Genomic DNA, 26,802 nt, shown 5'->3' on the forward strand with positions numbered 1-26,802 from the left:
TGCGTTTGTTGTATAGTTACACTTTACTGGCACCAGACAATTTTATGTTGATAATAGTGAAAATAATATTAGACTCTGTTTAAAATTTCGTGTCTGTTCCCATTTGCATAATCATCAGGTTTGTCGTTGACTTTACAAACAACAGGCAGATTTTCAACATTATTTAACATTCTAATTAAGTGACTTTGAAGAGAATGTCTTGGTTATTATTACCGTCTTTCACCTTATCAGAAAAAGGCACCAGCAGAGAAGTCCTAAGAGTGTTTCAAAATAACATTTATCAATCATGTAAATGGTTATGGATCTGGAACAAAATATGAAACACTCGCAGTATTGACAAACAGGATTGTCACAAGTAAAGAAAATTGTCTTGTTTTTATGGATACAAGCCGAGACCTTTACAGTTCTCTTAAACTTTTATTTCCTGTTCTTGCCTCTCTTGAGCAGTTAAGGGTAGAGGTAGAGCGTAATAATTTTTAAGAAGTTTCCAAATACTGATGCTGTAATGGAACAGTATTCTAATGTTAAATTGTTTTTAGAAATAAATTCCTGCATGTGGAACACTTTTTGTAATGAAGAAGATTGTGTTAATGTTAAGTTGTTGGCATGAAACGGATCCCCCCCAATTTAAATTTCAGGTCTCTGAGTGTCTCCATATGAAACAAATCATAAAATACATCCACTACATAGCGTTTTTATATCTGAAGCTACTTTCATGCAATTTGAGCTAATTTATTAGTTACTATAATGCTAGTCATGTGAAGCTGTTCCTGGGAAATTGATGTGCATAAATATTTGTGGGTTTACAAATATGCAAAATTAAATTTCAGATGCAAAAGTGTAAACACCTATGAGTAGTAAATTAATGCTTCTTGAGAACATTATGATCTAAACTCTGTTAGGTTTCTAACAGGTAAAAATTATTCAGTTTAATTTTCTTCTGCTCCCCTCTTTTCAAAATACAGTCAAATAATACTTAGATGTAGAGTTCATGATAGTTCATAGTAACAACATCAAACAACATGTGTTTGAATCCCTAATACTTTTAAGATACAGGCAGTGAACAAGAGCTTTGAATACACCCTGAAGTGGGGACGTACGCAGTGCTGTACACAGTGCAGTTCCATTTCAAACCAAATAATATAAATATTAAGCCTTTCCATCTTGAAGTTGATTCTTACCTGCACATCGATCTTCTATCAGGCAAGCATCGTCTTGCTTTTTTGTTTGAAGCATTAGCAAGACAGACTGTGTGCTGAAAGTCAAGCAGCTTAAAATGGCTCGTTTCATGTTGAAGTAGGTTCTGCAGCTAAAGAGGAAGTTTACCAACACTTGCTGCAGGAAGTTTCAAGTGTAGGGAGATTACTAAGAGCCTTATCTCAGAGTTTGCATGCTTTACGAGCAAACTTTTCGGCTCTGTTTTTATAAAACTCAAATATTTAAATGTTTGTGGCTTTTGTCTGTTATGTGCCTATTATGTGGAAATTCATTAATACTTGTTTGCCTGTCTCTGTTGAAAATAGTTATAGTTGCTTGTGTGTGAGTGAAAAATTATACAAGTTTGGATTGGATTTCAATCTTACTGACTGAATTTTGAGAGTTGCATTTGGTGTGCTGTCATGATTATTACTGGAAAAGCAACCTTAGGTTCATTACCATGAGTCATAGAAAGCTATCTGATCAGAGGATGCTGGCTTGCTCACGCATCTTCATTTGTGTAGTTGCATTAAAAGGCAGATAACTACAGATTTCGCCCTGCTCCTGCTCCTTACTTTCCATGTTATTTTTGTGTCTGGACAGCTTTGGTACCTGCTGCCATCATTAATGGGGGGCTGTACTCTCTGAGCAGCTGTTTTCCCACTGTCTGTCTTTGTCCATACCATTTAGTGTAACCCAAACTACTTTCTTTGGTCTCCTTGAGCATTTTTGCCTAGAAAGGCTGCCTGGCAAAAAGAAACCCGCACATATATGTCCTCGTGGTATTTTGCAAGCTTGTTCTGCCAATGCCAAGTAGCTACTGCCAGATTCTTCTGCAGCTTCTTCATCTCCTCCTGCTTTTCCTGTTGTGCCTCTCTTCTGATTGCACTAGTTCTCTTTTTCAGACTCTCCCTACTCCTGCAGCAAACACAAATCCTGATCCCAAACTCACATTGTAACTCATAGTTTCTTGTCTGATTCCTTCATCTCATCCCCATTTTCTTCAACCCTCATAAGTCTCCACCTGTTTTTTGCCACAGTTCCTACCTCATTGACAGTTCTTTTTCCTTCCTGTTTTTCCTTCCACTGATATGATTGTGATTCTTTCCTTTTTTGCTTGCTTTTTTCATGACACTGCTGGTTTACCCCTTTAATCTGCTGCCTACTAACAACTTACTGTCTTCCTGTACGCAGGCGGGCTAACTCTCTTACAGATTCATTCTCCTGGTTTAGTTCTGTTGCCTTCCTAGCTGCGAGCAGTTTTACACCAGGTTAGATTCCCACGTTTGCTATCTCAGATTCTTTTTTTAGTAGTTGCACAGCCTCTGCTGTTGCCTCATGTGCTCATGGTCATTTTGGGGAAGGAGAAGGTAGCTGCAACACAGCATGCTCCGACCCTGCCCATTAGCTCTCTTGCTGTCACCAGTGTGAGATGTTCTCAGTTCATCTCGTCTAAGTACTAGGCTGTCATCACCAATCTGTCACAGTTTGCCCTTATTCTTCTGGCCTCTCTCCTCGTGTTTTAGAAATGCCTGACATAATCCCCTGTCCTCCCATTCTACTTGTGTGTTGTGTTGCGCCTCCTCCCTTTGAGCTCTAAGGCCTGAATATATGGCTTATGGCAGATTCATTGGAATTTGCCTGTAGTTGGGTGGGGGTTTTTTCCCATCTCCAATGAACTTATTTTCTGATGACTCCCAGTTCTGGGCCAAGCTTGCAAACTCCTTCCAACTTTATCTTCCTTATTACACAAACCACCTTTCACACAAGCTGTTGCATTTTTTTGAGATCTTGTGCTCTCTTGGCTTCCATGGTACTGTCGTCTTGCTTCTCAGTTGCTTCTTTACCTGCCCTTTCAGATAAATTTATGATGTAATGGAAGGTGAATTGGGGATTCAGTCTTATGTCCTGATTCTTTCAAACTCATACAACCATCTCTTGTGTCAAAAATGTTTATTACAGATGCACAGGTTGTTTAGAGCTTTGTCATTATGCAGTTTTAGCACTTGTAACCATGGTGCAACAGATCTTTAACCCAAGAAGTAGCCTGTGAAAAGCTTCTCATGTTTCCTTAAAACAACAAAGCTCTGCTGTAGTGAGACCAGACACAGACATCTCCCCAGAAATATGGGAAAACCAGGTCTCTATGAGAATAAAGAAACTAAAAGTTGTGGTGGTTTTGAAGAAATTTTTGGCATGTTCTAATTGCTTATATTAGGACAAAGTGGAGTGTGTTTCTGTGATGCAAGAAATCACAGCTAGTCATCAGAGAAGACCTTTACTGACGTTCAGTAAATGTTATAGGAATATAATATTCCAAAATGCCTTGTGTAATATTTTTAGTAATATTTTGACTTAGAGAAATAGTGTCACATAAGTCATTTGAAAACTGATGTTGCTAGTTTATTGGAGATAACAAATTGAAACAGTTCTCATATTCTAACATATAATACAAACTTCATATATTTATACACAAAGTCAAAACACAATAAATATGACATAAATCTCAATCTGGTTCAAAAGCAATTAAACTGGTTTAAGAAGTTCTTGATAGAAAAACCTGAAAGGGCATTTTGAGAGGGACTAGTTCCTGATTCAGTAATTGCATCAAAGTTGTGACTGAATTATGGTTATACCTACGTGGCACCTTATGGTATGGTGTATTTACTAGACTAACAGTCCTTTCCTTTTTTTCCCCCGAATGGTCTTTGAGAATGGGCACACTTCTGTCCTTTCGTTTTATCCTGTTCAGCTCCTATCACCATGATTTCTGGTCAAAGGAGTAAAACTGGTTTTAACACTATTTATAGAAAGCTATTTAACAGTCTTGCTCCCTTCTAGATCTACAAGGTGCTACTGCATTCCCACTATCATAAAAGGAAAAACCCTAAGATCTGAATTTCGCTTTCCTGTGTTAAGATTCATGTTGTTACTTGAAAGCTAAGTTTTTGCCTTATATTAATGACGCAAAAAAGGTAAAAGATGAGTTTTTACCTGAGTGTGAATTAAATCTCAACTACAAAATTGGTTAAAATGGGTTTGTGTGACTTTGATGGTTCTTTGTTTTCCTGTTTATTATCTGTGTCCTTAGTGAGTTTCTCAGTAGTTTCATCTTCAATTTTCCTTTGGATCGCAGCATGTCTCCCTGATACTAAGTCTTGCATTATCAAGTCAGTTCCAGTTATCTCCTTAGGCATCCTCTGCCATGTTCCTGCTGCAGTTGGCCATAAACTGTTAGTTGCCAGAATATCACCATTGCTCCTGGGCCTACGTTTTCCTTGCTTAGTTTTTTTGAGATAGGACATTTTGTTTGCTGTTACGACTGTCGACAGAAATAAGAAGGTGCAGATAAGCACGAGTACTGCTATTACAATGAAGCAAATCAGTATAAGAGACTTATTGTCTTCACATATTTCTTTTGTCATTGTAGTCTTGGGTTTGCTGGTATTCCTAGGTCCTCCAGCGGCAGAAACAGCACTTCTGGCAGGGGAAGATGTTAAATTTTGGGCCATTGTGGAGAATAAGGATTGCAGGGTACTTGCGTGCATTTCGAAAGTAGTCGTTTTGCTGTTGAAATCAATGCTTAGAGGAGAATTTGTATTGGCTTCTGTTATGTTCTGGCTTCCACTTAGGTTTTGGCTGATAGGATTCCAGGTTTCATTTATAACCCTAGGATAATGGGTATTGTTTGCACTTGTTTGCAAACATAAAGAAAGGATTATCACAACAGGGAAGGTGAAGTGTGGTTTACTGTGTCTCTTTCTCTTCATCTTCCTATTTAGTCACCTGCAAAAATACAAATCATGGTATTAGTTTAGCAAATGCTAGTTCCTAGAGGTTTTAATCGGACTTCTTGGGGAATAGTAGGCAGCAGCCTTTTTGATGAAAAGTAGTATGTAACTTGACCTCATTTTTAGGGGATGTAGGAGGACAAGTTCAAGTACTTGGTATTCTGAAAGAATAGGTTGTCTCGAACATCTGGCAGTTTAATGTTTATAGAAAATACATGAAGATTAAGAAAGAACATGGAGCAAAGAGAGAAAGTGTTTCCTACTAACTACTCAGTGATGCAGAGGCACACCCTGTGGTACTTCCTCCTCTTTAAAGCTGGCCGTATTACAACTTTACGTTCATCACTTCTGCTTGTACACAGTGAAAGGAGAAACCCATATGAAGTTTACAAATGACTGCTTCTTACTTTCCTGTATTCCCCTGAATGTGGGAAATCTAACCATGCTTGTAAAGATGGTCAAGTGAAAAACTTGAACCTAAAATGTTCCTGTAAGTGACTTGTTCTAATTGTTCATGATTCTTAGCACAGCTGTCTGAAGTATTTCATAAATGCCTAGGAAAATTTTTGTTTGCTAATTTTTCTGCTTTATTGTACAAAGGGCTATTTATCACAAATGTACTTCTCACAAATTTTTCTCACAAACATGCTACATCTTGGGACTTTTTCTTTAAAATGCCTGAGATAATTATGCAAATGATATTACTGTTAGTATGTTCTGTTTCACATGTGTGTGGTATTCAAATTTGTACCTGTTGAATTTGTCTGGAGGGCAGGAAACTGATCTTTAGGTCAGTCTGATACTAAGATAATAACCTCAAAATAATAGTGATAAATCAGACAAGCAGTGAACCACCACTGCTACTTCATCCAGTTTGCACATGTGAGACACATTCAGACGTGAAGGCCTATTATCCCATCCAGTGCCTCGCTTTCACCTGTCTCTATTAACAAGATATGTCTAAGAACAAAATGTTTCCTTTGAATGTTACAGACTACATTTGGTTCAAATATAAATAACTATAGAGAATGACCAAAAGTAACAGTGCTATTTTTATAAATACATTTGTTCTTGAAGCTATTACTTTAAAGGTAACAAAGCATATCTGTATGTTTGTAACATTAGGTAATTTTGAAATACTCCAGACAATGTTTACTTTTATCATAGCCAAAAGTTAGCATGCCTACCAAAGAACTTAATATATTCACTCCCAAAAATCAGAGGGGTGAACTTGCCTATCTTGCAAAATCCAAATGGCAGTCCTTCGTATTGCTGAAGTTCTCCAGGAAGATGAAGGAAGTGATATGCCTGGTATGCAACCAGGGCCCAAACTGTGGGTGTCTCTCCTTACATGACAAAGGAGCAGCAAAAGATGTATGTATCTTTTACTTTGCAGTTCACCCATAACATAAAATTACACTCCATTCTGAGAGGAATTCTTATTGTTAAGTTTGAACTAGAAACTGTTTTAGTAATCAGCTACAGCTCAGGTAGAATTTTTATCTTTATATGGTAAGGGTTTCCTGGAGGATGCCTTGTAGCATACTTTGAAAAGGAAAAAAAGCAAAAACAGCAAAGCGCTGGGGTTTTTTTTTTTGAAACAAAACAACATGCAGAACTGAGACGCGTTTGCCGGTATAGATATACTCCAACATTTAATGGAGTTGCAACTCTCTTTCTGCCTACTCCCTCCAAGAGTACAATAATTCTAGTGTTAGTTGTAGTGTTCTAGACCAGATGTGCTTCTCTTAAAAATAAACAAACTGATGTTGTTAAGGGCTTCGCTTAAAATCATGAGAGCAAAGGAACTGATCGTTAAAGAGCTGGTTTTCTCTTTTTAGTTCAACCCTTTGTGCCTAGGTACTGATAAGGTCTTCTACCAGTACACAGTAAGATCTGCAATGCATAGGAACAACAGAGCTGAGTAGCAACTGTCACTGTTAATTCTTTGGAGTCTGATTATGAATAACCTTTAACATTACTAAAAATATAGTTATATCAGCTTCCTTAATGCAGTAGGAGATAATATTTTTACAGATTGTTACTCTTTTTGAGTTACTTGAACTTCTTTAAAAATACTTTTGCATATAATTTTCTACAAAATCTAAGAAACTTTGAAGTGGAACTTAAAATAGGAGAAGAAAAATGTGTACTTACCTTGCCAAGATGTAGTCAAAAGAAATTTGGTATTTCAGATATTTAGTCCTTTAACAATAAAATTTCTTTGTGCATATATTTGCTCTTAGGATGCAAAGGACCATTAACGTAAAGCAAGTAGATTTAGACAATGCTGGTGTTTTTTAAGCAAATCTGTAACTGAAATTATATGTCGTTTACTCTAAGTGGAGAACTAAAACCACAGAGATGACACACTTCCTTTTGGTAACAACTATACCATGATACGTTAGAGGGGGAAAAACACCAACTTGCCCAAATTAGCTCTCAGAACAACAGGAAGTAACACAGGGGAAAAAAGAGTATTTTCGGCAGGACCAAATATTCTGCGTTCATGAAATTTATCTCCTTGGTTATCCTATGCTCAGGTGGTTTACCTCAAATGTTATCAAGAGCAGTGTCCCAAAACACTCAAAACTACATATGTGCTTACAGTGTTATTAGCTCTTTCCATAGCCTGTTGGTTTGCCTTGAAGAGTTGAGTTAATGCTAGCTTGAAACAATGATAGGTATTTAAAAGTACCTTAGATGTTCACTAGCTACTGTTGGGTTTGATTTTTAATTCATTGTTCCTGGTAGAATTTTGCCTGCTATACTAACTCTGGAGACTTTGTTTAGCTAGATCGCTGTCCAGTCTTATAAAATTCAGAGAATTGTTAAACGAGATCAAAAAGTTCTTAGTATTTATGTATTATCTGAATGTTTTTCTGGAAAGAGTTATTTTGTAGACAAATCCTCTGTAGTACTCAGAGGACTGACAACGCTTAGAAACACTCCACCAACCATTAGAGTATGCTGCAGTATATAGCAAATGAAATGAATTTGAGACCCTTTGAAAAAGTTGGTATGTGGATGCTTAATTAGTCTTAATTAAGACTTCTGAAATAAATGTATTTTTCCCACATATAAAAATAGATAATTTGAATCTCTAAGGGGGTTAAAAAGTCAGTTTGAGGGACTTACACTTTACTTTCATTTTTAAAGAAACTGAGCTCTTTTCATGTAATCCAGTTTTGATCCAGTTGATGCACTGTTGCCCTCCAGCATGGATTTTATTTTTCCTTTTAGTTGAATAAACCTCCTGTCTGTCTGGAGGTTGCTTGGCTGTGGTAGGTTGCATGGCATTTCAAAATGAAGTTAAATCCCAAGTCAAGCTTCATCAGACTGGGCACTAAACTTGGCTGGAGTGTGAGCCGTGACAGAGTAGTAACAGATGCCTTTAGGCTGTAGCTGCCAGTCCAGTGTCATTGCTTTGGATTGATGGTATTTTTAGAACTATGTGAAAGATCAGTCTGGTTTAGTATAGTAATAGTATGTGTAATACACCACTCAAATGTTTGTAATGTGGATCTAAAATGCAAACCCATCAATGTCTGTCTTGTTTTCTTACAGATTCAAGACTGGTCAGATCAACGGAGATTTATTGATATACCATGTACTACTAACTCTGAAGCCATACTATGCAAAGCCATATGAAATTGTAGTGGACCTCACACACGCTGGCCCCAGTAATCGCTTTAAAACAGACTTTCTTTCAAAATGGTTTGTAGTTTTTCCAGGCTTTGCTTATGAAAATGTCTCAGCAGTTTTTATTTATAACTGTAACTCTTGGGTCAGAGAATACACCAAATACCATGAAAGGCTCTTGACAGGTTTGAAAGGAAGCAAAAGGCTTATTTTCATAGACTCTCCAGGGAAACTGGCAGAGCACATCGAACACGACCAGCAGAAACTCCCAGCAGCTACCTTGGCTTTGGAGGAGGACTTGAAAGTATTTCACAATGCTCTCAAACTGGCTCATAAAGATACCAAAGTTTCTATTAAAGTAAGTCCTTTTAATGCTGTTCCTAGTGAATTGTTGTATTTTTATAAGGATTTGAATATGATTTTACTGTCTCTTAATTCTCCTTTCCTGTCTTGAGGAGAAATCACAACTTATTAGTATGCCTCTTTAGGAAGTACAAAATTTCATACATTTATCTGTATAAAATTAAGCGTGTCAGACTTTTCTATCTTTGTATTGTTAACAACAGGTGCTGAACCATTTTTCTATTCTCTTTCTAAGGTTGGGTCAACAGCTGTGCAGGTGACGTCAGCGGAACGAACAAGAGTCCTGGGACAAACGGTGTTTTTAAATGATATATACTATGCCTCTGAAATTGAGGAAATATGTCTTGTTGATGAGAACCAGTTTACCCTAACCATTGCCAACCAAGGCACACCACTCACCTTCATGCATCAGGAGTGTGAAGCCATCGTTAGGTCCATCATTCATATACGGACACGGTGGGAGCTGTCACAACCGGACTCCATCCCACAGCATACTAAAATTCGTCCTAAGGATGTCCCTGGAACACTACTGAACATAGCGCTGCTCAACCTGGGAAGCTCAGACCCCAGTTTGCGGTACAGATCTTTTAAATTAATACCAACTTTAGTCAAAAATGTGAATTCTTCCCAAGTTTTTCTTAGTGTTAGCAAATCTCTCTTGAACAAAACAATTTTTCTTTCACCACAACTCAAGAAAATGTACTTTTTAATATAAAGAAAGATTGGGTTTTCTACAGATGAAGAAAGGCATACATACGGTCAGAGTAACTGAAGACATATAGGAAACTTAATTTCTCTTTATAAGGAGAAATACTTATGCTTTGCAATATATGTTTATTAGGTACATTTGATTTTCATGGTGTTGAACTTGTTTAATAACGTGGGAGCTGTACCTCTTAGAGCAGGCTCTTGGATCTTCTCAGAAAGGACTACCTCAGAATGGGTACTGGCTCAGTGGCAACCTCTGGGGCCCTTGGCAGTCTCTCTCCTAGCAGCTCAGGTGCACCTGGAAATATTTAGAATTTCCTGGAACTGAAGGCCTTTCTGAGAAGTCCAGTACAAAGTCCTTCAAGCATACTGTTTAACCTCATCCGAAATTGTTTAAGGCAAGTGGAGGAGTAATGTCTTTCATTTCTCCAAGGCAAATGTTGTTGTCTCTGAATCTTAACTGGCGCAGGGAAAAAGTTCAGGATTTAAATGTACTCTTTTATATAGCAGTATTGATTTGATTTTTAAAATGTCGGTACTGCTACTGTGATGCCTTGGTGTAATGCGTATATTTTAAAATGTACAAGAAAACTATTACAAGTCACGTTGCTTGCTTTGTTACAGGTCTGCTGCCTATAATCTTCTATGTGCCTTAACCTGTACCTTTAATTTAAAGATTGAGGGCCAGTTACTGGAAACTTCAGGTCTGTGTATTCCTGCCAACAACACGCTATTTATTGTATCTATTAGTAAGACTCTTGCAGCTAACGAACCGCACCTCACCTTAGAGTTCTTGGAAGAGTGTATTTCTGGATTTAGCAAATCTAGTAAGTAACACCAGTATTGCTTAATGCTAACCATGAATTTGAAAAGACGTAAGTTGGTAGCTGTCTATCCTAGTGAATTAAGCTTCTTCATGTTACTAAGATACAAGAAGTTTAAATTTCAAATGCTTCTTAGAGCTGTTCTAGCTGTTTTCAAGATTATCCATTTATATCTGTTTCTTAATAATCAAGTTGTGTGATGCTCTGAAGCAAGGCGGTTTCACAGACTGGAATGGCATCTGTGGGAGCAAAAACATTACTTTTCACGTTTGAATGTGCCCTTTCCTTTCTCATGAAGTAGATTTAAAAAAAAAAAAAGGCAACTGCCTTTTAAACTTTGAAATCAATGTTAAAACAAGTCTTACTAGACATCTCATTTGTTTAGAGGATTAAGTTCATTCAGGGAGATCACAATACAAATTATGTCTTTCATGTCACTGTTGATAGTTTTTGTACAGTGAGTACTTTGGATAGATCTCTATCAGGCTGTTATTAATTCACCAGAAGTAGAGAATATTGCAGAACAGAAGTCAAAATTTGAGGTCCATGATAGTGAAGGTTTGAACTCTAGAATATACATATGCAGAAGAGTTACAGGGTTCTTTAGTCATATCAAAATTAATCTTTTCAGATTGATTATATCTCTCTGTTGTAAATCTGGTACTGTTGCACTACTTCTGTCATGCTTTTTTCCCAGGCATAATACAGCTCTGAATTTACTGTTGGAAGCTGTTGAGAATACATTCTCAAGATTAAAAAGAAATTATCTTAAGTAGTCCCGCCTAATACTGAATGTGCACATTTTTATGTCACATCTCTTAATAAGATATTAAAATGTCAACATCTCCTTGCCAGATTCCTACAGATGTTTCTTGGATGTCATTATTAGAGTACATTTCTTTTTGAAGCTTCTCTGTTTGCCCAGTATTTATTTGCTCAGCTCTGATAGTAATTATTTTAGATAATAAAACTGAAAGGAAAAGTGCTCACAAATAATTATTTACTTCTAAATAGAGACCAGTGCTTGATTCTGTGTTACAAGGTGAATTTTTATTTCAGGTATTGAACTGAAACATCTTTGTCTGGAGTACATGACTCCCTGGCTGTCCAATCTGGTCCGATTCTGTAAACACAATGATGACGCGAAGCGCCAGCGAGTCACTGCTATTCTTGATAAGCTTATAACAATGACAATAAATGAAAAGCAGATGTATCCTTCCATTCAAGCTAAGATATGGGGAAGTCTTGGACAGGTACAAATTCCACATAACTTTCTGCAATTTGTTTATAAGCAGATTGTAGAGTTTTTAACCACTTAAATGTTAATGCAGCAGAATAAAGTGGATCTTGACATGACCTAAGTATATTAGCTGTATGGAGAGTAGTGTGCAAGTTCTTCTGAAGTTTCCATTCTATAAAATACTTCATAAAATCAGTAGTGAAATGGCTTCTAGGAATGTGTTCCTGGCCCCCACTGAGAATTGAAAATTAAAAGTCTTTGGTATTAGTAATTATTTCAATTAGTAGTAATTATTTCGTCAAAACCCCTGAATGTACAGGTACTGAATTGAAAGAACAAAGTATTAGCATTCAGAGGTGTATTAGGCACGTGGTATTGAAAGAGCTATTCTTTTTTTTTTTTTTTTTTCCCTGTTTGCACTTTTAAAACAGACGCATTTTGGTTACAATTAGTAGAATATCAGTCGTCCTGTTGATCAGCTTAACACTTAGCCAAATTCTGTCCTCATCCTCCCTGCAAAGTAAAGAAAATGAAAAAAATAAAGCTGACGTCATATATGGCATTCATGAAGGAGATGTCTAGACAAACGAGACCAGCTTTACTTTCCGTGACCAGCTTTACTTTCCGGAACCAGGCTTGCTCACAAGCTTTGTATCAACTTCCTCATTGTCATACTATTTTTATTTTTTTTAACTGTCATCCAAACTGATGCAGCCCAGCATCACAAAGCTACTCTTGGAGAATGTGGGAGAACTGTCAAATGGATACATGAGTGCATTTTCTTGCTTGGTCCAATTGGCCAAAAAAACCCAACCAAACAAAAAAATCAATGTATTTTGAAAGCTTAAATCGAATTAAGAGCAATATGACTGTTATGTCCAGTATGGAAGTCTGTTAACAGGTAAATATGGAGAACACAAAATTAAAAGATTAAATATTCCACAGCAGTCGGTGGAAATTTTATCATTGACTTAGTTGACCCAGAATTTCAACCAATTTTCATAATATAACGAGAGCTGAATTTGAACCAATACTGAAATAGCGTTAATCTTAGCCTGCGTATTACGTTTGGAGTTCTCTGTGCACTTGGAAGATTTTATTCTTACCTGCATATATTAAATGTCTTTTTTTTTTTTTTTTTTTTTTGTGCATTAGAAGAAACTTTGTTTACTTGTAGCTGTATTCACGCGTGGCTAGTGCTCTAATCAAAATCTGTGGCAGAGAGGTCTTGCTTATTTTCTTGGAAGTGTGTTTCTTCCCCCACTTGAAATCCAGTTTCTTCTTACTAGTTATACTTTAAAATGGAAAATAAAATAAAAATAATACAAACTAAATTATAGTTTCTCCACAGTTCTGAAACACTTTGATCTGGAGTAAAACCTGATGGAATTAACCTTTATACTTCTAATATTTACATTAGACTTTTTTCTGAAAGGGTAGCAAATCACTCAAACTGATGCTTCAATTTGTGGTAGTTACGCATCTTCAACTGAAACAATGAATGATTGCTTATTTAAAACATGGTTTACTGTGGAAAAATGAAGTTAATCTGACTGATAAAAAAGATTTTTTTCTCTAACAGATAACAGATCTCCTTGATGTAGTGCTGGACAGTTTCATCAAAACTAGTGCCACAGGAGGCTTAGGATCCATAAAAGCTGAGGTTATGGCAGACACAGCTGTAGCGCTTGCTTCTGGAAATGTAAAATTGGTTTCAAGCAAAGTAAGTTCCCTCTTTGCCCTAATTTCCTGTTATATAATAATTTCAATTTACATAATAATGTGACACTGAGATACTTTCTGATAATTCAGTACAGGCAATAATGCAAAAAACACGATAAAAGGATCCAAGCAATAGAATAATTTGAATGTTAAATTGTAATGGTTTTTACTGAAATTTTGAGCTGTACTCTTTGTTTGAGTAAAACAAAATGGTTGCTCTCTTTTCAGGTGATCGGAAGGATGTGTAAAATAATCGACAAGACTTGTCTGTCTCCAACTCCTACACTGGAACAGCACCTGATGTGGGATGATATTGCTATTCTAGCACGTTACATGCTGATGCTGTCCTTCAACAATTCTCTGGATGTGGCAGCACATCTCCCCTACCTCTTTCATGTAGTTACTTTACTGGTGGCCACTGGTCCCCTTTCTCTCAGAGCTTCCACTCATGGTCTCGTCATCAACATCATTCATTCTCTTTGCACTTGTTCACAGCTTCACTTCAGTGGTAAGTTTTTTTCAGATTTTCAATTAAGCTCATTGATCCTTAGTTTGTTTAAGAAATATTTGAGTTGTCTTTCTCTCTTTAAACTATTCTGAGGGTTTGAAAATATCATTCATTGTAATTCAGCTTGCATACAAATCAGAATGAGGATATGATCTACAACAAATGAGTATGGAATTAAAAAATGACTGTCTGGTTTAGAGCAGGTGCATAATGTAAATTTTTTGTGTAACTGGTTTTAGAAAAAGAGAAGAATGTACCAGTAAGTTCCTGTAATGCAGAGCAAGGAGAAAATATGTCTGTGCTAAAACTGGTTGATGTGCATCTTTTGAATGGTTGCATAATGTGGTAACAAAAATATCAATTACATAAGGGAATTGTGAAACTATACTGTTAAAACAGGTATTTTGCATACTGCTATGTTTTAGCAATCCTAAAATAATTGGCATTAACAAATATGTAGCTGTCATTTCTTACCGCAGAAGTACAGTATAAAACCAGGCTAGATTTTGTGCAGAAAAAAATTTAAAGTTTATGTAATCTTGATTTTTTTTTAAGTATCTGAAAGCTCATTTTATATCTACACCGACAGAGTGAATGTGTGAATACACACATATATATATATAAAGAGAAGCTTTGCTTTGACGCACAGAGAGAAAGGCAAGCCTTCCCATTTAAACAATGAATTTGAAGTACACTGAAATGAAATGAAAGTTCAGAATTGTTAAAATATTCAGTGCTAGTACAGGGCCATCATTTTCTTCTGATTTAAGTGGCTTTCTTCATTTTAGTGCCAGAGCCAAAAGCAGAATTTGATTGCAGTTTGAACTTACAGTACTGTTGGTATTTCAAAGCAGGAACTCTCCAGGTTTCCATTTTCTGAACTAATATGAGAAGTCTCACAGAACCACATCTTTAAACAAGTTTCTTTCTGCCTTTTTTAGAATACATCTTCCCAGTGACTGGTTTCAACAGGCTATGCAACAGACCACAGTTCTTGTGGCATACTCTGGGAGAAGTAGCAAAGAAAACAGTATTGGAATGTGCAAAGTGACATATAGGATGACTATCTACTTTTGTATTCATGGGAGGGTGAGCCTAAGGGTGTTGAAAATATGGATTGGATTTCAGTCGTTTAACTTTAATATGTAAAAATTTTTCAACAGAGGAGACCAAGCAAGTGTTAAGGCTGAGCTTGACTGAGTTCTCTCTGCCCAAATTTTATTTGCTGTTTGGAATCAGCAAAGTGAAATCAGCCGCAGTCATAGCGTTCCGATCCAGCTATCGAGACAGGTCGTTCTCACCTGGTTCCTATGAAAGGGAGACTTTTGCACTGACTTCGTTGGAAACCGTTACTGAAGCTTTGTTGGAGATCATGGAGGTATGTGGTTCAAAACAAATTATCCATAAGGGAAAATGGCACTGCTTACACTTTCTACAGGCAAACAGTGTAGTGAGATGTACCTCCCATGATGTGGTAATAAATAGTTAAGTAGCTGACTTCTGAGAACTAAAATAACTGCACATTCTGAATTTTAAAAAGACTTTTCCTTAATGTTGCATGTATTCAAACAATATTATTCTTTTTAGGCTTGTATGAGGGATATTCCAACATGCAAGTGGCTGGACCAGTGGACTGAACTAGCTCAAAAGTATGTCGTAGATCTCAAAACATTACCCTTGCCCGCCTGTGTAGTATATTTAGAATTCTCAACTTCTCGTTACACAGCCTATTTGTTGTGCATTTGTTTAATATAGTGTACTCTGTTTCTTCACAGGTTTGCATTCCAATATAACCCATCCCTGCAGCCAAGAGCACTTGTTGTCTTTGGCTGTATAAGTAAACGTGTGTCTCATGGACAAATAAAACAAATAATCCGAATTCTTAGCAAGGTAATAGACCCATATACCTTAAATTGATTTGATAGCAGTAAGTTTCATCAGTGCTGCGACTTCTAGAGTAACAGTAGTTTTCAATATTGAGTTTAAAATTTGAGACACTGAGATTGATCCAGAAGTCAGTATTTAAATAAATGCGAAATTTTCTGTTAAGGCATTTAGCTGCATGCACAGGATTCACAACTTTCTTTTTTTAAAGGAAGTTAATAATCTAATGTGTTATAAGTATATACAGTAAAGAGCAGGGCATTCGTATAAGCAAACTTTGAAACGGACTGCCTAGCTTGGTAATGACGTTCCGTTATTTCCCAAAGAAGGTTGTGTTCCATAGCAAGTAAACAGTGTGCTAAATGTTTCCTTTAAGCATTTTATTAGAGTTTTATGGACAGAAACTTGAATTGAACAGCATCTGAATTGTAAAAGAGCTATTCTCTAATTCTTGCACCCTATTCTGCACCCTTACTTTTTTAATACACGTTCTGCAATTGCTTTCTGCAATACATATATCACTTCTGTGTAAATCTCCATTTGTGAAAGTCCTGGAGAATTTGTTTAAAATGAGCTCAAGCTTTGTAAACTAATTGAGAGAAACAGTTATTGTTTAGAGATTTGACGTTCTTTTTACAAAGCAAAATCTCATTATGCTTGTTTTTTAATTGCTCTTTTTTTCCGACAAAAAAGGACTTGAGAGCTGTTTAAAAGGCCCTGATAATTACAATAGCCAAGTTCTAATAGAAGCTACAGTTATAGCACTCACCAAGCTGCAGCCTCTTCTTAATAAGGTAAACAACTGGATTTTTGGAGTAAACAGAGAACATACTTTGTAAATGAGAATTCTACTTATGGGTATAATCCCAAAAATATAAGTAAGTGTTGTGGTATCTGAAGTTCACACTTCACTGCTATGACTCATGCTCGAAAGTATTACATATGGGAAATATGTCACAGATGTTTGTATGTGGGACCTGTGCAAAGGCTTTAAAAATGCTTCAGAATGTACTGTTCTGCTTCATCAAACTGGGCCATAGCAATATAGGCAAAGACTGTACCACAGGCTGTCTTAATTCTTTCCAAAACATTTTCAGTCTTGGCTTTCAAATGTTTGATTGCTAATTTATGCTTTTCAGATCATGGCTTGTAATAAATGTTAGTCTTATTTGATTTGGTATTAAGTTAGCCATCTGTATATTACTTTCTTGTTCATTATTTGATCAGCATACCAATGGGTATGCCGTTAATGAAGAGCCTCATATATTTACTGTTAGTAAATAAAACTCGTTCCTAGAAAAATCTGCTACTTAAGAGACCTGGAATCTGTTGACTTCCAATTCCTCCTGCATGCTTTTTTGATTTGGAGAAGAAATTGCCTGGTCAGTTATATGTGCAGAATTGCAATCCATTTTCAACATGTGCTCTCAAATTGGTAACAAAAGACACATTTCTGTTCAGTCTGGTGTAGGGCAATATGTGTCTGACATTTTTGTGAGCAAGGGAAGGAATACAGGAGAGAAGGAACGGTTTCGGGGGAGGTGAAAGGCTTGAAATTCATTTGCTTTCTACCATTCACTTGTTAAGTGCATTAAGACTGCAGGTTCCTATGTACATCTGTATTGATGGAATGGATGTGGTTGAGGACAGAACCTGCTACAGGAAGGATAGTAATGCATATACAAAACCACGTGTCAGTCTTATTTGTCTTTGACTTACAGGAACTGACTTGAAAGTGAAATCGTGGCTTTTTCTTTTTTCTTCTAGGATTCTCCTATGCACAAGGCCCTCTTTTGGGTAGCTATGGCAGTACTGCAGCTAGATGAAGTAAACTTGTACTCAGCAGGTACAGCACTACTTGAACAGAATCTGCATACCTTGGATAGCCTTCGAGTATTCAATGATAAGGTAAGCTGTTAGCAGTCAGCTGGGCTAACCCTTAGTTTATGTAAGCAGTTAGATCTGTTGAAAAAGAAAAAAATTTCCTTGTCCTCATGGACAGTAGTTAAGCAACTAAAACTGAAATTTGCGTTAGAAATTGTTTCACTTGCGTAATATCAACAGTAAAACTAAGATGTAGAGATGAAGCTCTCATTATTCTGTTCTAAACTGGAACAGAAATGTATAGATGTGTTCTAATAAAGAGTGTGTTTGCTATTGTGATGTAAACTCTTAAAATTACTGTTTTGTCACTTTTTAAAAAAAAAAAAAAAATTTGAGATATGATGAGTAACTTTAGATGAGGTGCTCCTGTGTTTTATTTTTTCTGGGTCAGAGCCCAGAAGAGGTGTTTATGGAGATCAGGAGGCCACTCGAATGGCACTGCAAGCAGATGGATCACTTCGTTGGGCTAAATTTCAACTCCAATTTTAACTTCGCACTAGTGGGACACCTCCTGAAAGGTAAGAATACATATTGCCGTTCATTTTAGATGAACACTCTTAATTCAGAAATGAAAACAAGTCCAAGGATAAAGGGGAAAAAATGGCTGATGGATTTTAAGTAACTTGGATCACAGAATAGATACAGAATTAAATGTTCTTTGACTAAAGGACTTTGCCAGGTTTCCCATAGACATGATCTTTACTACTTCCTTCAAGAATGCTGTCTTTCTCTGTGTGTTTGCCTATGTTCAGGCTCACTGTTTCTTTTAGAAAATTGATTTGTGAGATAATAGTTATAATATATGGACAGACATTTGAAATTATGTGATTTTTGGGGGGAGGGACAGAAAAAATTAGTCTTGAATGTGTAATTTCTGTTAGCATTGTACTTCCTTACCCTTTACATGAAGTTCCCTGAGAACATGCTGAAAAATATTTCTAAATATTTTCAAAATAATAATGCTTCATAAATATGCATTAAAATTAAGTACAATATTTGGTTTCTTAACCTCATTTCTTAGGGTACAGGCATCCTTCTCCTACCACTGTAGCAAGAACAGTAAGGATTTTACATACACTACTAGCTCTGGTTAACAAACATAGGAACTGTGACAAGTTTGAGGTGAACACCCAGAGTGTGGCTTACCTGGCAGGTAAAATTAGACAAACAAACATTCTTTTAAATTTGTGCTAACTGAAAAGGAATGGATTATTGTGGGAATTCTTAAGGCTTTAGGTTGATAAAATTGTACCAGCATAGAGAAAACTTGTAACTGGAGATGGACGAGAGTCTGGGCTAGGCTGGGGTGTATCAATTAAAGCTTTTTGTAGACTGAAGGCTTGCCAGCACAGGACCTACTGTGCAACTTTGAAAATACTTCAGGGAGGCCGAAGGCTTCTTGATTTAAGTGTGTGCCTTAGAACATTCAAATGTCTAGTGGTCTAGAAATAGAAATTGTGACCATGTGAGGGCAAATGTTTAAATCATGTGATTGTAACTGGGTGGGGAATATAATTCTTTTTAAATGACCTACTTTTAATCTGTACATTTCAGTAAGGTATAATTACACCTCAATGGTGGTCTTTGTACTAAGTAAAAAAATTAAATTGATGGAATATTGCTTACATTCTTCAGTGTATTCACTTATGTTAGTTTCTTTGAATTTTTAGCTTTGCTGACAGTATCTGAGGAAGTTCGGAGTCGCTGCAGCCTAAAACATAGGAAGTCTCTCTTGTTGACAGACATTTCAATGGAAAACGTTCCTATGGATACATATCCCATACATCACAGTGACACTAGCTATAGGTTGGTTGTCTAACTTTTAGATAAGTTATCCAAATTTCAATGTCTGTTTACTTTAGTAAGTTATCTAAAGGTAACCTGTGGTATATTGAAAACTGAAACCCATGTTCATAAAGCTAAGTTAATGTTCTGTTATTGGTTCCAGACCAATATGCTACTTATACTGTGATACTGGGATCAAGAGTCAGAGAAATTTGGGTATTGAATTCCTATAGGTTTAATTTTGAGATCCGTAAAGCTATTTCAGAGCTTAACTGCTTTGGAAGTTCTTAAACTCTTTGCTAACCTCTTTCTACAAGACCTAATTTCACCTCATTTTTCATTTAGATTTTAGAAGAAAGTTTAGTTTGTCCTTTCAAGAGCTTCAAGGCATGTACTAAGTAATCACTTGGTCCTTGTCATTGGAAAAATCTTGACGCCTTATAGCCTGTCTATAAGCAGCCACAGAGATAAGCTAAGAAATCAACCTAGAAGTGACATGGAGAGTCAGTTTCTTTCAATAGGGAGCACTTTACTCAGCATCTCTCGTGTTAGCATCCAGTATGGAGTAGCTGATTATTAAATATTTGTCATCTTGCCTCATAGGCTGATTCGCTTGTGTTCTTTTCATTGCTTTATTTTTTATCTCTTAATCATTACATTCATATCAGATTGTTAGTTATCACTAGCCCAGACATTATCGCAAGCGAAGTAATTATTATTTCTTAGTACGTATTTTTGGGAGATTAACCTGTTAGGAAAGATGGGTTTAATAGAGGATAGTTTGGCTAGTTGAAAAATTTATGCCTAAATGTGCACAGTTTTAAAGATTTTCTTAATTTAATTTCTCTGCACTTTCAGGACACTAAAGGAAAATCAACCATGGTCATCACCAAAGGGGTCAGACAGACATCTGGCTGCCAGTTACCCGACAGTGGGACAGATAAGCCCTCGAACACGAAAATCCATGAGTTTGGATATGGGGCAGCCTTCACAAGCGAACACTAAAAAGCTTCTAGGTTATTAAGTTAACTAATTTACTAATTTATCTACCGAATACCTCAGGAAGTGTTACTGGAGAAAAATTATACTTGTATTTATTCTGACTTCTAAGTGCTTATTCCTGATTCAGAGGAATACATGCAGTTTCTACAAAATCCAAATTAGAGAACACTGTACAATTAAAGAGGACTAACTGAGTTCTTTTAATCATGAAGTGGGGGAAGCAAGAGTGACACTCAAAAGGTGCATGTTGAAGTGGAGAAAAAAGAAGAAAAAAAAAGGAAGAAAAAAAGATATTCCAGATACTTAGAGAGTCATAGTGCCTATTTTCTGCCACCAGCCCTCTTTCAACAAAACCAAGAAGCTGAGTACCTTAGCTTAGCTACTATAATGAATACTCTATCTTATGCTAGAAGAGATGGTCCCAAAACATTTTAGATGTTTTGGAAGCAATCTGATTTTTATTCATGGCTTCTCCGTGCATCATGTTTACAAGCAAAATCTTAGTATCAGAGAAACAAGATGAATTGCTTTGCATAACTTGTGGTTACCCTTTTGCATTATATGGTGTATATGGAAAGAGAGCGGCATTTCTTTCATTACAGTCCTATTACTGCTTCCTTTTCAGTAATCACATTTTGGCATGTTGATATTCAATGTGATGTGTTGACCAGGAAACCATAGCATGCCCACAGCTTACATATTTGAATAAATTGCATGCTTTCCTCATATGTATTGTGAAGCATTTTGGAAACTGTGATGGAGAGCGGCATGGTGTGATCGTATTTTCTCTACCATCCCTGAAAATGGTGAAAATGTCCCCAGATTCCTATCAATACATTGTAGATAGGAGAGTAGGTTGGCCAGAAAATCAGAAATAGTTAGAATATGGATTTAGGTTTAATGTTTTTAATTGCCTGATAAATTGTTTTTAGGTACAAGGAAAAGTTTTGACCATTTGATATCGGACACAAAGGCTCCTAAAAGGCAAGACATGGAATCTGGAATCACAACGCCTCCCAAAATGAGGAGAGTAGCCGAAAATGATTATGAAATGGGTGAGAAACAGGACTAACATTTTAAGAATAATACTGATTATAAATGCTTTGTATATATATACAAAGGACTATTTCTAAATTCAATGTTTATTTGCCTAGGTTACTACAAGGTAAGGGAGAAACATCTTTCTTAACAGTGGCTTCTGGAAAGTACAGTCTTCCACATCACTGGCAACTGAGGTTTGAATTAGAGTTGCTCAGTTTGCAGATACAGAATAAGGGGCACCTATAAAGTACTGCATACAGGAGTGAAATGAAACAAATAAAATTTGGCTTTTTGTAAGTTAGAAAGTCCTAGCTGCAAATTTCTGCAGGAGATGGAACGTGACCTAATGCCTAGAATGCCTCTCTTCATCTTCCCCCACATCTGCTTCCTGTGCCCCCATCCCCAATTGCAATGCAAGACCAGGGTTCTTCTGTTGTATCTGATGTCAGTCTGCTGCCTGACCCTGAATATGGTACTTACCACCCCTGGGCCTGTGTTTCACTGAATAGGAAATTGGGGTTATTGTTTACCATTTGATAATACATCCCATTTAATGGTCTAGCGCTGCTAGTATTACAGCATAGTTGTTGCTTTTATATTTTATGAAAAGGTTGGTAAACTCTAAAGTTTGCGTATGACTGAATTTGTTGTGCAAGAGCTAATTCTATTTTGATCTGGGTTTATTTTGCTTTGGATGAATTGCTCTTTTTTATCTGGCAGAAACCCAGAGAATATCACCACAGCAACACCCACATCTTCGAAAAGTTTCTGTTTCTGAGTCAAATGTCCTCCTAGACGAAGAAGTTCTGACTGACCCAAAAATTCAAGCGCTGCTGCTTACAGTTCTTGTAAGCCTTCTTCCTGTGTATTGTCTGTTATTTTCTGGTATTCTTTTATCTCCCAAAGTAGAATACATGTTCCTTGCAGTGTTTCTAAATTCATATGAATCAGAATCACTGTGATGTGCAAGTCTATTCTTCTGTTGCTGTTCTTCAAACTTTCTAGGAATCACTTTTAGAAATGTATTTAAATGCTCTTTAAGAACAAATATTAAATTTTCATTATTCTGTATTGTTTTGTAGAACATGTCCAACAATTGTCCCTTTTTCCTGGCAGATCTCTATCATAAACTAATTTTATATAATAAAAGGATATTAATATCTTATACTTAAAAAGTTAAGAAGTGGAAATTGTTGGAATCCCAGCATAATTCAGTTTTAAAATTATTAACTAGTAATAGAGGTACAGTATGATAGTGCTTTCTTCAGATGTACCAATACAATTACCATTCCTGATATAATTCAGAAAGAGTCAGTTGCCCACTTTTGTCAAAAACTGACTAGCTAAATTTTTTGCCAAAACAGAAGCTATTACCAACTGTTTTTATTGTTTCCCACATACACATAAAATAACTTGATTCCATGTCCAAAGAGGACATAAACTAATCTTTTGCAATGCTGCTTTCTGTTTTTAAGAAATCTTAAAACCTTAAACTACAACAAAAACAAAAGCCTATAACTACTCAAATTAAATTAGAAGCATGCTAATTTAATCCTTTACGTTATGGCAGGCAACATTAGTGAAGTACACTACTGATGAGTTTGACCAGCGGATTCTGTATGAGTATTTAGCAGAAGCCAGTGTTGTCTTCCCAAAGGTCTTTCCTGTTGTGTAAGTATCTAAAACTCTGTTTATGATGACTCTGTACTTGGCCCTTCCTTTGAAAGGTCTCTGGACCAGGACAAGCATGTGTGAGCGACTCATTTGTAGGTTACTAGCTGCAATCTGTCCACGGCTTGTTGAGACAAACGTCCATAGCAATCCGAGAATCATGCTTTTTCCCTATGTTAAATGAATATAGTGTTCTTACTAGAATAGGCATCCTCAGATACCACTGCTACAGATGGTCCTCAAAAGCACTCTTCAGCGTCAGAATTTCAGGCAGGTTGGCAGAGCGTGGGAGAACTCTGTACCGCTGTTGCTAGGGAGCCTGTCTGTACAGCCATCAGCTTCTGCCAAAAGCTGTCAGCATCATTGCTGCCATTACTCTAGTCTAGTGACTTAGCATGGCTTTATCGCTTATTTGATACTGTGGAGAATCAAATTACATTTTAATATGTCCATATAGCTTTCTATGCAAGTCAATATATACTGTCTCTTAACTATTATTTTCACCCCAGTCAGACTCAGGTTTTTTAATTAGTACCCCAAGTGCATATCAAAACTGATTTAAAGCATAGTTCAAGATACTCCTTGGATGTATTTCTTTAGATATCAGTTAAAAGTAGTATTTGCTGGAGTCGATATATGTAAGGGAAACCCAACTATCAGAAATTAACATAAGTAGACTTTTAAAAGGTCAGTAGACTGACCTGTGCATGATTCAGAAATAATGCTACCTTTTTCTGGTTTTATAAAGTAATGGTCAAAGTACAGACAAGTGCTGTGAGCTATTGAAACCACGATTTTAAGTAACTGGCATTTGTATTAAAAAAAACCCCACGCATGAGTTCTGCAAGGGAGCTCAAATGAGACAGTACCCCCATGAGTTTAAAAAACTGCTTTGAAATTCCAGCTCTGACATGTACACAAATCCAGTGAATAATTTTTTGTTGAAAATAATTAAAATATTTGCAATTTAAAGTGCTAGGTAGATGCTTTAGTGCGTTATACTGTTAGTACAATTTTTTGAAAGTGTTACACATCGTAAGAGTCCTCACTGAACGTACATAGGAATTGTTTTGTACTTCTAAAATGACTGAGATTTTGAAAGTCCCACCTTAACTACTGTTTGCTAAAGTCAGCTGGGAACTGCAGATTCATTTTATTTAATGAACAAAAAATAAGCCACTGCTCTTTTCTTCAGGCATAATTTATTGGATTCCAAGATCAATACCCTTTTATCGCTGTGCCAGGATCCAAATTTGTTGAATCCAATTCATGGGATTGTTCAGAGTGTTGTCTACCATGAAGAGTCTCCACCCCAATACCAAACTTCTTATCTACAGAGTAAATATTTTTCCATTTTTTTTAAAAACTGCTGTATTTTAAGTTAGATTTGCTACTGAAAATGTTTCAGAATTATTGCAACCCTAATAGAACAGTCAGTCAGTCTTCTGTGGCACCTCTCCAACTTCATACATCCTAGTAAAAATAGGAGTTCGCGTATTAAAAAAAAATGTACTGACATGAATATTAAAACTGCTCGCTGCAGTTGTGCACCAAATATTAAAAGTATTACACCATCTACGTGAGTAAAAAGAAGTTGAAACTCAGTATTCTGTTTCCACTAACCAATTCAAAGAAATACAGAACACGAATGGTGGTGATAAATGAGTTTTAAGTTAACCTTATAAGTTAGGGGTTGATTTAATTATTGGTAAATTCCATAGAGTAACGTTTGTTTTGCAGTGCCCAAGCTGACTTTCATGTCACACTTGAACACTGAAAACCTAAATTTTTTTTTTATTGATCTTAATCAAAAACTTTCCAGGGAAGATCCATAAGAAACAGATGACAGTTGAGGAAAAATTTAAATGTTGACATAATTTTTAAAATGAGATGTGTATTCACATGCTAAATTTACCTTTTAAAATACCATCAAGAATTTCTTGCATGACAGTTCTGAGATTTTGAGGTTTTTACAACTTACATATTTCATATACAAATTAAAATGCCATAATTTTATCTTATACATGGTTTGGACAACATTTAGCATTGCATCTCCAAATCAAAATACTTCATTTCCATGCCTAAGTAAATCCAAGTGATGTACTATCTGTACTTTCTAGTTGTTTTCTGTCAATTGAGAACTGCGTTTTTGTGGTAACGTTCAATTTGTTGTTGTAGGTTTTGGATTTAATGGGTTATGGAGGTTTGCTGGCCCATTTTCTAAGGTAAGAACAGTACACTATATATAAGTTCATGAGTGTTTTGCCTTCATTTTCTGTATAAAGCACATTGGTGCTCCAGGAAAGATGCAGATAAATGACAAGTCATAGAATTTATATGAGCAAGTTAGTAATATAAGGCTCACTTCTATACCTAAAACAGTTTTTGAGCCTGCGTCAGATATTTTGATAGACTCTGTAAGGCAAATTAATCAAAGTTGGGTAAAAGCAGTCAGGTATGTAAATGCACCTTTTTACTGCTCCCAGGTTCACTGAGGGGCCTTGGACGTACGATATCATTCAGAAAGTCTTTAGTTTATTATGTGTATCTTACAGTGTAAGGGATTGATTTGATAAGAATGATAATTCCATAAGGATAAATTTTATGTTACAACAGAACAAATATATCGAGCACTGACCATCTGTACTGCCATTTGTTCCCTCTAGTCATCGTAACAAGAACTGGATGAGCAGAGTAGGCAGCGTTCTGGACGTTAGGCTTTGGGGGCATAGGCAATGCTTTTAATAACACGTTAGGTTCAGGTAGCTGTGGCAGTTCACCTTGTGAATGAAACGGCCCCTTTTTTCTGACTTCGTGCTTCCACGCACTACTGAAATTACACCTACAAGTGGTCTTTAATGTGTGCATTTAGATTAATCCGGAAAAGACCACAAACCAGTTCTTACTCACATCAAATCCTTTTTAAAATTTTCAGGCAAAACCAGCGTGATATTAGAGTGAGTTCTGGGGCAAAGCTCATATTGACAGAAAAGCAGAAAGAAAAGAACCAATCTTTTTTTTTTTTTCCCCGCATCACCCACAGCAAACACAAATCCCAGACTATGCTGAGCTCATAGTGAAGTTTCTTGATGCCTTGATTGACACGTATTTGCCTGGAATTGATGAGGAAACCAGTGAAGAATCTCTCCTGACACCCACATCTCCATATCCTCCCGCAGTGCAGAGCCAACTTAGCATTACTGCTAACCTTAACCTTTCCAATTCCATGACCTCGCTCGCAACTTCCCAGCACTCCCCAGGTCAGTAGCTGTTCTGGTACTACATAGGTAAGGGAAAGGTATTAAATTTACTGGTTTTGCAGCCAAACACTCAGTCTCGTTGTCTCTTTGGATGTGTTTATGCATCCAAAGTCATTGCATTCTTGAGTCAAATGAATATTAAACTGTTTACTAAGCTATTACACTGTTATTTCAGATGTTGGATTTTGTCCAGCACAAAAGCTGTTTTCCAAGTCATTATACATGAAGGAAATAGCATTAAGTGCATCAGAACAAATGACAGCTGCATCTTAATATGGAA

General features: G+C 36.4%; 2 protein-coding genes across 2 annotated transcripts in view; one reads left to right on the top strand and one right to left on the bottom strand.

Annotated features, from left to right (window-relative positions):
- NF1 (neurofibromin 1) overlaps nucleotides 1-26,522 on the top strand; it is a gene marked incomplete at both ends in the record, with an annotated part of 82,066 nt that extends 55,544 nt beyond the window's left edge. Inside the window, 21 exons of the mRNA XM_009574374.1 lie at nucleotides 8,556-8,988; nucleotides 9,229-9,569; nucleotides 10,326-10,528; nucleotides 11,585-11,778; nucleotides 13,348-13,488; nucleotides 13,716-13,995; nucleotides 15,159-15,373; nucleotides 15,583-15,644; nucleotides 15,771-15,882; nucleotides 16,569-16,673; nucleotides 17,647-17,787; nucleotides 18,155-18,281; nucleotides 18,785-18,916; nucleotides 19,434-19,569; nucleotides 20,407-20,564; nucleotides 21,483-21,605; nucleotides 22,312-22,439; nucleotides 23,162-23,262; nucleotides 24,458-24,600; nucleotides 25,441-25,487; nucleotides 26,306-26,522. Coding sequence (XP_009572669.1) covers nucleotides 8,556-8,988; nucleotides 9,229-9,569; nucleotides 10,326-10,528; nucleotides 11,585-11,778; nucleotides 13,348-13,488; nucleotides 13,716-13,995; nucleotides 15,159-15,373; nucleotides 15,583-15,644; nucleotides 15,771-15,882; nucleotides 16,569-16,673; nucleotides 17,647-17,787; nucleotides 18,155-18,281; nucleotides 18,785-18,916; nucleotides 19,434-19,569; nucleotides 20,407-20,564; nucleotides 21,483-21,605; nucleotides 22,312-22,439; nucleotides 23,162-23,262; nucleotides 24,458-24,600; nucleotides 25,441-25,487; nucleotides 26,306-26,522 — 3,539 coding nt within the window. The remainder of the gene's footprint in view (nucleotides 1-8,555; nucleotides 8,989-9,228; nucleotides 9,570-10,325; nucleotides 10,529-11,584; nucleotides 11,779-13,347; nucleotides 13,489-13,715; nucleotides 13,996-15,158; nucleotides 15,374-15,582; nucleotides 15,645-15,770; nucleotides 15,883-16,568; nucleotides 16,674-17,646; nucleotides 17,788-18,154; nucleotides 18,282-18,784; nucleotides 18,917-19,433; nucleotides 19,570-20,406; nucleotides 20,565-21,482; nucleotides 21,606-22,311; nucleotides 22,440-23,161; nucleotides 23,263-24,457; nucleotides 24,601-25,440; nucleotides 25,488-26,305) is intronic.
- EVI2A (ecotropic viral integration site 2A) lies at nucleotides 4,203-4,967 on the bottom strand. The gene has a single exon (XM_009574371.1). It carries the CDS (start codon nucleotides 4,965-4,967, stop codon nucleotides 4,203-4,205), a length of 765 nt encoding a protein of 254 aa, XP_009572666.1.
- Nucleotides 26,523-26,802: the final 280 nt, after the last annotated feature.

Source organism: Fulmarus glacialis, unplaced genomic scaffold (assembly GCF_000690835.1).
Source record: "Fulmarus glacialis isolate BGI_N327 unplaced genomic scaffold, ASM69083v1 scaffold20473, whole genome shotgun sequence".
In the NCBI taxonomy this organism is placed as follows: domain Eukaryota; kingdom Metazoa; phylum Chordata; class Aves; order Procellariiformes; family Procellariidae; genus Fulmarus; species Fulmarus glacialis.

Bases quoted from the DNA above. Each gene is read 5' to 3' on its own strand.
- EVI2A (XM_009574371.1), bottom strand. From the start codon at position 4,967: ATGAAGAGAAAGAGACACAGTAAACCACACTTCACCTTCCCTGTTGTG.